Source organism: Cololabis saira, chromosome 2 (assembly GCF_033807715.1).
Source record: "Cololabis saira isolate AMF1-May2022 chromosome 2, fColSai1.1, whole genome shotgun sequence".
In the NCBI taxonomy this organism is placed as follows: domain Eukaryota; kingdom Metazoa; phylum Chordata; class Actinopteri; order Beloniformes; family Belonidae; genus Cololabis; species Cololabis saira.
In genome coordinates this window covers 49,472,848-49,485,652 of record NC_084588.1, presented here as the reverse complement: position 1 = coordinate 49,485,652, position 12,805 = coordinate 49,472,848, and the positions used below count along the sequence as shown (strand labels likewise).

The 12,805-nt window shown below is 37.1% G+C and overlaps 1 protein-coding gene across 2 annotated transcripts in view; it reads right to left on the bottom strand.

Annotated features, from left to right (window-relative positions):
• Window positions 1-12,805, bottom strand: part of rhpn2 (rhophilin, Rho GTPase binding protein 2) — a 50,703-nt gene that overhangs the window by 26,535 nt on the left and 11,363 nt on the right. For both annotated transcript variants that reach the window (XM_061711482.1, XM_061711490.1), the window contains exon 3: window positions 5,860-5,988. In XM_061711482.1, the coding sequence (XP_061567466.1) occupies window positions 5,860-5,988 (129 nt within the window). The remainder of the gene's footprint in view (window positions 1-5,859; window positions 5,989-12,805) is intronic.

Sequence of the window (12,805 nt, the reverse complement as noted above, 5' to 3'; positions counted from 1 at the left end):
TGCGTTTTCACAGCACAAAATGTTAGAAGCACAGTGTCCAGGAGAACGTGTCATGGGATGATGGACGAGGAGATAAAAGTGCATTCCTGGGCCACGCCGGCTCCCTGAATCACACAGAAACCTGCATGCAGCAGCAGCAGTAACCCTGATAGGAGCTGCACTGTAACTCATTAGGACTTGACGATGAGATCACTCTGGTCTCTCTCTGGTTTGGCAGCAGCAGCAGCTCGGGAGTAAAGGCTCTCTGCCCTGCCGGGAATCGCTAATGTTGAAAGCATCTTAGAAAATCCCTCCCCAACCCCATCCCCTCCCCTCATCATTTAAGTTAAGACATGGAGCAGATGCTGTTGCTACTGCAATCATGAGAAGCAGAAACTCACATCTGTTTTAAGCATCAAAATCACCCCACGTTTGAAAGAAATTAACTACATTTTGATGTTGTGCAGTTTGCCCTGGTGGGTTTTAATCATTCCTCTGACTTGCAGCAGAGTTTCAGACTTGTTGAATTTCACCTCGGGATTAATAAAGTATCTATATATCGATACTATCTATATTATCTATACTATATATCTACTATATCTATAGTATGTACCTATTAGGAATGGGCGATATTTTACCGTTCACGATAAACCGTCAAAAAAATTCCACATGGTAAGAATTTGTCATTTCGCGATAAAAACGATAAATTCCCTTTGATGACGTTTTTGTGTAAAGCTGATTTATGGTTCTGCGTTAAATCAACGCAGAGCAACGTACGTGAAGGAAGGAAGGAAGGAAGGAAGGAAATGAGCCAGAAAGAAAGAAGTGAAAGAAAGAAAGAAAGAAAGAAAGAAAGAAAGAAAGAAAGAAAGAAAGAAAGAAAGAAAGAAAGAAAGAAAGAAAGAAAGAAAGAAAGAAAGAAAGAAAGAAAGAAAGAAAGAAAGAAAGAAAGAAAGAAAGAAAGAAAAGAAATGAGCGAGAAAGAAAGAAACATTTGAGCCTGAAAGAAAGAAAGAAAGAAAGAAATTAGCAAGGAAGGAAGGAAGGAAGGAAGGAAGGAAGGAAGGAAATGAGCCAGAAAGAAAGAAGTGAAAGAAAGAAAGAAAGAAAGAAAGAAATGAGCGAGAAAGAAATAAATGAGCGAGAAAGAAAGAAAGAAAGAAAGAATGAAATGAGCGAGAAAGAAAGAAAAAAGAATAAAAGAAAGAAAGATTTGAGCCTGAAAGAAAGAAAGAAAGAAATTAGCAAGAAAGAAAGAAATGACAGGTTGAGTTCAGGCATCAGCCGTTCACCAGAACAGCTAAGATATAGACGTCTAACACTAGAGATGTGCATTAGAGAAGCATATCACATGTTCACATTGCATAATTAAGATGTGCGAAAACCATTTTCAGTATAAATTGTGCTTAAAACCTGTAATTTAAAGATATATTGATCTGAAAATAGCATAATTTTGGCCCTGGAGGAATCTCACAGACAATGTGTACAATAAAAGTGAAGTTCATCTTTGTTTTTTTTTTTTGTGTGTGTAAATATTACAATCATTAGCTAAAAAATGTGTTAAAGCAGAAAGTTACATCTGTTTTAAGCATCAAAATCATCCCACGTTTGAAAGAATTGAACTACCGGTACATTTTGTTGCACGTGAACATGTTTAAGGTCAGGAGTTCAGGAACCAACCAAAATGTGCATTTGAGACGTGGATTAGACAAGCATATCACATGTCACATGTTCACATTGCACATTTAAGATGTTTGAAAACCATTTTCATATAAATTGTGCTTCAAAACCTGTAATTTAAAGATATATTGATCTGAAGATAGCATCATTTTGGCTCTGGAGGAATCTAAAAGACAAAGTGTACAATAAAAGTGATGTCTGTCTTTGTTTTGTTATTAGTTTCTTTATATATTTTAAACACTGTAAATATTACAATCATTAGCTATAGTTTTTGTTGTTGTCGTTTTTATTTTATAATGGAAAGCACATAAGTTTTACAGCCCTGGCCGCCCAGGTACATGTGCTCTCTGATCTGCATGACCTCATGCCTAAAAACCAGCTGGATCTGGTTGGAGAATCAGCAGAGAAAGGAACCATTCACCGCCCGGTGGGCTCGTGGGAAAAGCTTAGAAAGGTGAGGACACGGGTTTTGTTCCTGCGCTTCAGAGCCAGGTTGCGTTTCAGGCCCACGTGAGGAGACTAACTCCCCGTTGTTGCTGTACAGAACCGTCCCAACGAGACGCGTCCTCGGGAAAGTGACACGGGAGGATTTTCTGGTCCAGTCACCTGCACGTCTGCAGAAACGCTCTCCCTTTTCCACATGAGAACCGTCTCTTCAGCAGACACGCAGGTGGACCGGAGGTTCTGATCTCAGAGTCTGTCTATTGTTTGTGCAGAAAACAGTGAGCAGAAGCTTCTCTAAGAGCTTTAAATGGAGACTCACAAGAGTCTGTTTGTTCCCGACTCCTAATCAGTCTGATCCCGTGTGACCGACGACGCCGGAGACTCGGGTTGTTACGCAGGAGAAGCTGCTCAATTTTACTGATACTATTAGTTTTAAGAACCAATAGATTCGTTGTTTTGGTTTTAGCAGGACACCAAATCCACTGACAAGTATAAAACGTTCTTTATAAAACATTAAATGTTGCATTTCTTGAAGAGAGAGAGTGTGAGGAGGAAGTGTGAGTCACACAAAAGCTTTACAAGCTTTATCAGAAGTAAAATAATCTTTTTTTAGCATTGTTTGACAGTTGATTATTTATTTTTGAGGCCCTCTTGTCTCAAAGTGTAAGAAACATCATAATTCATATTGTTATGCAATGATTTATTTCAAATAAACTTGATCATTACGTAGAAGAGAAGAGAAAGTGCACTCAGGGAGATATTAATCCCTCTGTTTTACACAGGGAGTCCCACCTTTCTAGGTTTCTAGACCGATTAATTTACTGAATCTGGGTTAAAACGTCTTGTAGCTGCGCCGAGACACAGAGAGCTGTAAACGAACTAATCAGGGGCTTATTGTAGTGCAAGTTTGGGGTTTCACCAGTTTATATTTAGATTTGTGCCAAAAATAAGGCAAGGCGAGTTTATTTATATAGCACAATTCAACACAAGGTAATTCAAAGTGCTTTACATCAACATTAAAAGCGGCAAGACACAATTAAATAGTAAATAACAAATAAAATAATAAGAAAAGAGGTAAAATAATAAAAAGCACAAGTTGTTAAAAGGTAAGGGCAGTAGAGTCCAGCAGGTACAGGACTGTCTCAGAAAATTAGAATATTGTGAAGTCCTTTATTTTCTGTAATGCAATTAAAAAAACAAAAATGTCATACATTCTGGATTCATTACAACTGAAATATTGCAAGCCTTTTATTATTTTAATATTGCCGATTATGGCTTACAGTTTAAGATTAAGATTCCCAGAATATTCACATTTTTTGAGATAGGATATTTGAGTTTTCTTAAGCTGTAAGCCATGATCAGCAATATTAAAATAATAAAAGGCTTGCAATATTTCAGTTGATTTGTAATGAATCCAGAATGTATGACGTTTTTGTTTTTGTAATTGCATTACAGAAAATCACAATATTCTAATTTTCTGAGACAGTCCTGTTCATCTAATTCTTAAAATGGCAAGAATTACGTTTCTATAAGGTAAAAACGTACAAAGACCGGGTCAAATACAGTATTACAAAAGTAATCTGTAACAATTCGTACAGTGAATTAAACCAATTTGACAATTCTATGTCACAATGCCTGTTTCCAGGTCTTATTTCACACAAATGAGGGGAATTACGTTTTTATACGGTCAAAACGTACAAAGACCGGGTCAAATAACAAGAAAGCTTTAAGTTGGCACATTTTTGTATGTTAAAAAAAATCTAAATGCCCTTTGAACTATCACACTCCCGTCCTCCACCTCTCCTCCGCTCAGTATTTTATTACCCAGCTGAGCTGTGTTGCCATGGGCGACCTGGGCATCCATGTTTGTTGTGGGTTTATGGTGTCGTTCATGCTTTTGTTGACTTTTGTTCAACATGTAATCACCAAAAAACGTGATATCTGGAACATCTTTCAGCACTTTTCTGAAGCCTTGTATATCCGTATCACTCAACAAATCCTTTGTGTGGTCTTGACACTTTGCTGACATGTGACCGAGGCGACGACGGATCGTCTGTAGGACAGAAAAGTCCAGCATCTCTGATTCCAACAGCAGAACAAGCCCAGCCTTAAACACGGCTGCTCTGACTCGATGCTTATCTCGGTTTGCATGCAGTGTTAGGTTATTGTTTCCTTGTTACTTTGTGCATTGTGATGCGGAAACCCGTCGGGCTGGTTTAGCAACAGCATTGGACTTTGTCTTCAGGGGTTTTTTCTTTTTTAAAAGCCTTCCCCGTCCTCCTACACCTTTTTTTCACCTCTACTCTGTCATCGAGCAGCCTTCAGGGGAAAAGGTGTTTGATGATTTCCGCAGAGATGTCATCAGTTTCTCGCTGGCTGCCAGCAAACGCTCGGCGTTCGTGATCGACAGCTTTAATAGTTAGTTAGAGTTCAGCTGACAGATTGAGAAGTAAGATTAACTAACTCAAACCCTAACCTTTCACGTCTCGCTGCTTCACGGATTTGCATTGTGCATCGTGTTCTGCACTCTGATTGGCTGAACAGTCTCCCTGCCTCTCCACTTCCTGTGTGCCAATAACGTTACGGTTTAATAAGTACTGTACATGTACATGTACGTAAAACAGCAAATTTAAGTTTGCAAATTTTCTCCAAAACACATAATGTCGACAAAACGTTCTTGACCGATTCTCGTTCAGATCCAGTTACTCAGCGTGATCAAATTTCTGATCTCTGCAATTTGAAGCCTTGTACAACAATTGGAAATAAAATAAAGGTTACTACTTAACGGATTTCACCTATCACGAGTTCTTCTTGGAACGTAACCCTTGCGAAAAACTAGGTATTACGGTTCATGACAATACATAGTCCTGACTGTTATTAGAGCATTTTTGTTCAAATCATCTATTCAAAAGCCTCAATTCTAAATCGATTCTCATATTAATTCCTAAAAATCGATTTGTATGTCTAAAGATCGATTTTTTCTCATCATTACATTACAACTTTTGGTATTTTTTTGTTTATGCCCAAAAAGAAGGAATGTTTTGTTGGACACAAGAATAACTGGTCCCATGTTTTTGCCTTAAAATATGTTTAAAGGTATGAAAACATTAAAGTTTTCAGTTATAATTGCATAAATTATCTATATTTCATTATGTTATAAACTGTCTTGGGGTAACATTTGCATAAAATGCTAAAAACCAAATTCTAAAAAATTGAAAACCGAAATAGAGCGAAAATGGAAAAAATAAAAACGGAATGTGGGAAAAATGAATTTCATCCGTCTCTGTTTCCTCCCTGGATCTGTTTGGTAATTCTGACCCACGATGTTTCTGTTTCAGTTCTATCAGCATTCTGGGAGCTGATTGGTCCTTACAGCATCATTAGCTGCCAATACTTGCTGTTTAATCTCAATATAATACTAGTATTAACATGTTGCAGAACTACAGTCATATAATTCATGCAAGAGCTCAAAAAACAGTTTTAATAACACTAACCCAAATCAATATCGGAATCGAATATAATCTTGATAATCGATTCTGAATCTTAAGAATCGGAATGGAAACGGTTCTTGACATTTGAATGGATCCCCAGCCCTATATGACATCACACGTCTTAACATTTGACAGGATAACTTTGTCTATTTTGCAAATGTCTTAAAAGACATCTGTTTGGAGGGTGCAGACGTGTTTACGTTGATATGTTGTTTTATGATTTATGTGCCAGTATTGTGGATCTTTAGCAGGAAAAGGGACTTACTGAGTGCTCTGGTAAACCTCCACCGAGCTGTTGAGTCCCTCCAGTTGTCCCATCAGGAGCTGCAGGTTGGAGTTAACGTAGCTCAGCTCCAACAGGACCATTTCTTTAACTTTGTTGTTGGACGTAGCCCTGCACATGGAAACAAACACAGATTAGAAAAAGAGGGTTCAGAGAGAACGAGTCCCGCGGGACGAAGAGGGAGAAGCAGGGAAATAAAACAAACACATGTGCCCAGCTATTATCCACTCAGATGCGGCCAAACGTTCGTGCAGCTTATTATTAAAACAAGTGCGTGTCTTCTGGTAAAATGGACCACAAACATGCGTCACTGTGTCCTGCCGTGCGCTTGAGAGCCGTCCAACCAACACAGCCCCTCCGGCGGCCGAGTGCAGGTCCCAGGCATCGCACTTGCTGGCACTAAAACACAAAGGGAAGCTTCTGTCTGGGCGGAGATCAGAGGTCATGAAGGACTCGCTGGCACCGTGAAGAGCTGGGCTCTGCAGACTTATTATTATTATTATAACAACCTTTATCTAACCAGGAACAGTCTCAATGAGATTAAAAATCTCTTTTACAAGAGAGTCCTGGCCAAGACAGGCAGCAGCACAAACACAAAGTTGCACAAACAAACGATATCAAAACAGTTAAAAACAAATCAGAAATACAGATCACAGACAAAATCAGCAGCCAAAGCATCTACAGCCAGTTGTACTTCCTTTATAAGTCTTTCAGAAGAACCGTAAAAGCATCAAGTGATGAGTTTACATGAGATAAATGTATATATTGGTTCTATATCTATTGTTGTCGACCGATAACTTGTGCTGATGGTGTACCAAATAATTATTTTTTTCTTAATTTATTTTATTATTTTATTTATTTATTTTATTTTATTTATTTATTTTTCTGGAGGGGGTATTTAGTATTTTAAGGTGGTGAATAACTGGTCCCATGTTTTTGCCTTTAAATATGTTTAAAGGTATGAAAACATTAAAGTTTTCAGTTATAATTGCATAAATTGTCTATATTTAATTACTTTATATATCATTATTTTTTTCTTAATTTATTTTATTATTTTACTAATTTATTTTATTTTATTTTTTATTTTTTTTCTGGAGGGGGTATTTAGTATTTTAAAGTGACTTCTCAGAATGTTCGAGGGACGAAAGTGAAAATCCCTTTTTTTCTATCCCCTTACAAATGCATCTTCTTTTTGATTTCTTCTGGATTTATTTATTTATTTGGTATTAGTTTTGGATTGACTGTACATCGGATTTTGGTAGATGATTTGTTTTATTTATTCATTGATTGATTTTTTATTTTCTCCTTTTTTTATGAAAAAAAAAATACTCGATTGATACTGTAATGATGTGCAACTTGTATAACTGACTTTATTTCTCTAATAAAAAGTTTAATAACAAAAGCATCAAGTGACACCAGATTATTCAACTGTAAGATTTTCTGCAGCTCATTCCAAGCTGAGGGGTCAGCAGAGCTGAAAGCCCTGCTAGCTTGTCCAGAGCCGACCCTTGGTACAGTCAATAAAAATAAGTCCTGCGACCAAAGATTCTGCCTCCCAGTGCTTTTTTGAGAGAGATTCCTCCCCAAATAAGCTGGAAACAGGTCAAGAATGGCCTTATAAACAAAGACATGCCAATGATAAAGTCTACGGGTTGCCAGAGTTGCTGCTGTTTGCACGTAATCAGGTTGAATGTGATGGGAAGCATCATTTCCACAAGTCATTCTCTGTGTGTTTTTGCATTTATCATTCTTTTAGAGTAGGGGTGTCAAACTCATTTTGCTTGGCGAGACGGATTTGACCAATTTTTTTCTCGCAGGCCGCACGCTGAAAATAACAAAAACTGTGCGAAATTTTTTTTTTTCTAATTCTTTTTTTTTTTACTATTGTTATCTTATCCAATATCAGTTTAGTTAATTTTAAAGGAAATATGCACTTTGTTTACACTGTAATTATGTAAAATATATTTCTTCAGGATCTTTTCTTGAAATTTCTCGTTTTTTTTCAAATTATGTAAGATACTTTTAATATCATTTTACAAAGATAAACAGAAGTATGTTTTTTTTATATTTCGCTTTTTATAAGAAATTTAATTAAAAGCAAAATCTTTCTTATTACATCCGAGTGTTTTTGTGATTTTGAGATTTTTCCAGTACAATTAAGTGTATTTATTTTTAAAAATTGGCGCCAGTGTGCCGAAAAAGTCAGCATTTCTTTTTTAACCGTTTTATTTTGTCACCATCCTCGTATTCAAAACTGAAATTCTCCAAATAAATATCTTCTATCATCTTTTTTAGCAGTGATATTTTTCCTGCGAAAATATATAATAGTAGAAGAAATAAAATCAGCAAATGCATTCTAGAAAACTAAAAAAATGTCGAAAACTGCTCTCATTGTGGAATAACGATGGATTTGTAGAAGAAATATATTATCGGATATGCTGCGATTCATGGCAATTATTTATGCCTTCCTTTTTAGTAAATTAACATTTTGTTTTTTTGCGTTGGAAACTTCTCGCGGGCCGCATGAAAATCTCTCTCGGGCCGCACATTTGACACCCCTGTTTTAGAGGCATATTCTGAATTATTTTAAAGTCCTCTATATGTTTGTGTCAATAGGAGGATCACAATTGTACAAAATGTGTCCACATACAGGTCTTTGTGAAAGTGCATACAGAGGTTTCCCTGCGTAACACAGATAATGCTCCTCTGAGGGTATGTGTTTCTCTGACGTACACACACAACGTTGGAGAAGCCTTTGTAGTTAAGGATTTATGCTCCCTGTCACGAGGTGAAAGCATAACCTACAATTCACCTGCATCTGTGGTGGTATGAGATAACACTCGCAGCCCGAAGGCCTCCCCCCTTTTCCTTATCTGCATCACACACCGAGTCGTCGCAGCGCCTCGTCATCTGTATCCAGCACAACACAGACACACGTATACACGCATCCCCGCCCAAAACCTGTCCGTCCACTCCCGACTGCAGAGGAGGTAATTTGCAAATATGAAAGGTGACGTGTGATTAAGGGTTGCCAGGAAGTTAAAGACTGTCCGACCAAGTTAAGAGAGACGGAACAAGTTAACCAGGTTTAAGGAGGTGGTGGCTTAAAATCTAAAAACAGTTTCATCTCAATTTAAATCACATGCTGTTTACTTCTTTTTTTTTGTGATCAACTGGTTTTTATTATTTTGTTGTTGCATACAGGACTGTCTCAGAAAATTTGAATATTGTGCTAAAGTTCGTTATTTTCCTTAATGCAATAAAAAAAAATCAAAAATGTCTTACATTCTGGATTCATTACAAATCAACTGAAATATTGCAAGCCTTTTATTATTTTAATATTGCTGATTATGGTTTACAGCTTAAGATTAAGATTCCCAGAATATTCTAATTTTTTTAGATAGGATATTTGAGTTTTCTTAAACTGTAAGCCATGATCAGCAATATTAAAATAATAAAAGGCTTGAAATATTTCAGTTGATTTGTAAAGAATCCAGAATGTATGACATTTTTGTTTTTGTAATTGCATTACAGAAAATCACATTATTTTAATTTTCTCAGACAGTCCTGTACAATTAATCGAACAATTATGAACGCAATTGTATAGCAAAAACCTTTAAATCACCCGTCCCCCCACCCACCCTGCAGCGATCCAACAAAACACAACAAAAGGACAAAACAAGCAAGACAAGAAAGCCAAAAAGAAAAAAATGTTGATAAATGTTCAGTCAATATTCAGTTCTTTCAGTTTTTCAATGGCATGTGTCCATATTTTTAATGTCCTGGCTCCCGCACCAGGAATTCTTACCACTGAAAGTTCCATTATGTAAAATGTCCATAAATTAAACCAGTGACATGTTGGTGGATCGTGTGGTTGTTTCCATCGAAGAGCAAGCATTTTTTTTTTTTACATGCTGTTTACTTCTAATACACATATTATGTTAAGTCATAACACTACGAAACACAGAACTAGGGAGTCACCCCCTCCTCCCGCTGACGGGTTTCTGAGGAGGTTTTGGAAAAACGATCAGGGTTGAAGAGGTAGAGGTTCTGCGGTTTGGACGTAACAGATGCAAACTAACCCGAAGGCTGTTATTAAAATCCTATTTCAATATCTAATATCATCCAGCAGTGCGTGGGAACAAGAGCGAGGGCCCAGCTCGTGTGGCTCCACTCAGGTTTTCCCATCCTCTTCTCTGGAAACGCCGTTTTATTCTGTTCAGAGATACGACAAGTTTGCTTTCATTTTCAGAAGAGAAGAGAAGAGAAGAGAAGAGAAGAGAAGAGAAGAGAAGAGAAGAGAAGAGAAGAGAAGAGAAGAGAAGAGAAGAGAAGAGAACTGGTCCGACCAGACAAACTCCACCTGTTGCTGATTGAAACAGGAATGCAGAAAAAGTAGAGGTAAAAAAAACCGAGGAAGGGAAATTGACAGGAGCCACAGACAAAAAAACTAAACAAAAATAACAAACACACTCACTGTGCACTAGAAAGAAAAATAAAAGATGTGAGTCAAGCTTATTGCTGAAGTAAAGTCTCTTAACTGAGTTTTAATACTTTTACTGCAGACTTGTTAACGAAAAGGACAAAAGCTCGAGTGAAAAATGGATCCAGAATGTTATCTGGGCTGCAGGTGAGTTGGCAAAGAAAGGAGCACACACACACACACACACACACACAAACACACACGGTCACACACACAAACACACACGGTCACACACACACACACACACACACACACACACACACACACACACACACACACACACACGGACCATTTGCTCCGGCCTTGTGGGCAGCGTGTGTGAGGTTCTGCAGGAATGCAGCAGTCTGGGCCGACAGCCGCCCAAGACTAACCTTATTTACCAACTGCAGACCAAAATCTGATGGTATCACATCAGCTGCAGGTTCTAAAAGGTAAATTTTAGACTTTTTAATACCATTTTCAAACAAAACTTAAGACCAAAAAGACAAGTCACTAAGAAATCCAGCGCTGAGGTCGAGGTTGCCAGATCTGACTGACAGGTTCCATCCCAAACATGATGTAAAACCCGCTGAAATAATGAAAACCAGCTCAAATCTTACATTCTCTATGTTAAAACCGTCAATTATTAAATGTATAACACATTTCAAGCTTCACAACACCACTAAATAACCCAAAAAGAGTTCAGGCTCCAAACAAAGACTACAATTAAATTGAGTAGATTAAAGCAAATAAAACATCGGTGAGTTTATTGTGTACGTTTCTACTTTTCTCTGTCATAATGGAAACTTTTTTTATTAATAATTTCTCCTAAATGTTTAGTAAAAACCAGGAAAAGCAGCCCAAATTTGATCAACCTGCCCAGTATATACTATACTATACTATATTTTTCAGCCCAATTGGGCTGAAACTTGCCCAACCTGGCAACACAGATTTAGAACCTCCACAAGAGATTCTCCTCAAAGCAATTAAATATACTTTTAAATGATGACCGAATAAAATTAAGATTAAAAAAAAAAAAATCACGTTTATTGTGTACGTTTCTACTTTTCTCTGCAATTGAGGAAACCTTTTTGTTAATAATTTTTCTTAAATATTTAGTAAAAACCAGGAAAAGCAGCCCAAATTTGATCAACCCGCCCAGTCCTATATTTTTCTGCCCAATTGGGCTGAAACTTGCCCAACCTGGCAACACAGATTTAGAACCTCCACAAGAGATTCTCCTCAAAACAATTAAATATACTTTTAAATGATGACCGAATAAAATTAAGATTAAAAATCAAGTTTATTGTGTATGTTTCTACTTTTCTCTGCAATTGAGGAAACCTTTTTGTTAATAATTTTTCCTAAATATTTAGTAAAAACCAGGAAAAAAAGTCCAAAAATAAATTTTTCAACCCAATTGGGCTGAAACCTGCCCGACCTGGCAACACAGATATAGAACCTCCTCAAAACGATGAAATCCCTGTAAAATTAAGACCTTTGTATTGAGATTTAAGACAAATTAAGACATTTAAAGGCCTTATTTTAGTAAAAATTGAATTTAATACTTTTTAAGGACCAGCTATCACCCTGTTAACGTATCGACAACTGCTCGTATCGGTGAGATAAAGATCCCTCCAGGATTACAGACTAGACCTCGGGGGTTCCCTCATGTCTCCGGAGGACTTTAAGAGTGCATTTAACTTGGCCTTTAAGAGTGTATTTAATTTGACAGAAGCTGTTGTGACACAAGCTTTCCCCGTCAACGTCAACAAACAAGGAAGAGAGGATGTGGTGAAAGGAGAAACTGGATTATCTCCTGCAATCCAATGTAGTCGTGACCCTGAAGGGCGCATTTCTGACTCGCTGGGAGTGAGACGGCACTTTATCCATATCAAAGCTTATTCCTCACGTTTCCCGGTTGATTATTTATAATCAGCTCCAGTAAGAAGCAATAAAATGACGACTTCTTGTCTTCCAGTAGCAGTTCTGGTAATAATTAACAGCATTCGGGAGATACGGTATCTTCACTCCTGACAAAGACTGAATATTAAACTAGCAAATCCATAAAGATAAAAAAAGAAAATGTATTCTCTCTCATCTATCTTTATTATAAGTATTTACACCTGATCAATGCAGCTGTCAGTCAAACATTACTTCATTTATGACCAGAAAAAGAAGTATTGACAATATTGACCATCAATATTACTGCTAGATGGAATTATATGGTCTGCATTCCATGTCATTAATCACAACTAATAAAAAGATATATTGTCCCCTGACAGCTGGTCTTTTTTTTAGATTAATGGTGTGTTATAAATATTAAAAAGAAATATTGATATGTGCCTTTTAAGGAGATGTGATCAAATACCAAAGTCTGTGTTGACCAACCTAAAACGACAACTTGTTTTCTTTTTCTCAGCACTTTTCCCCGACACGGAAACAGGAAATTCAGAGTTTGCAGCC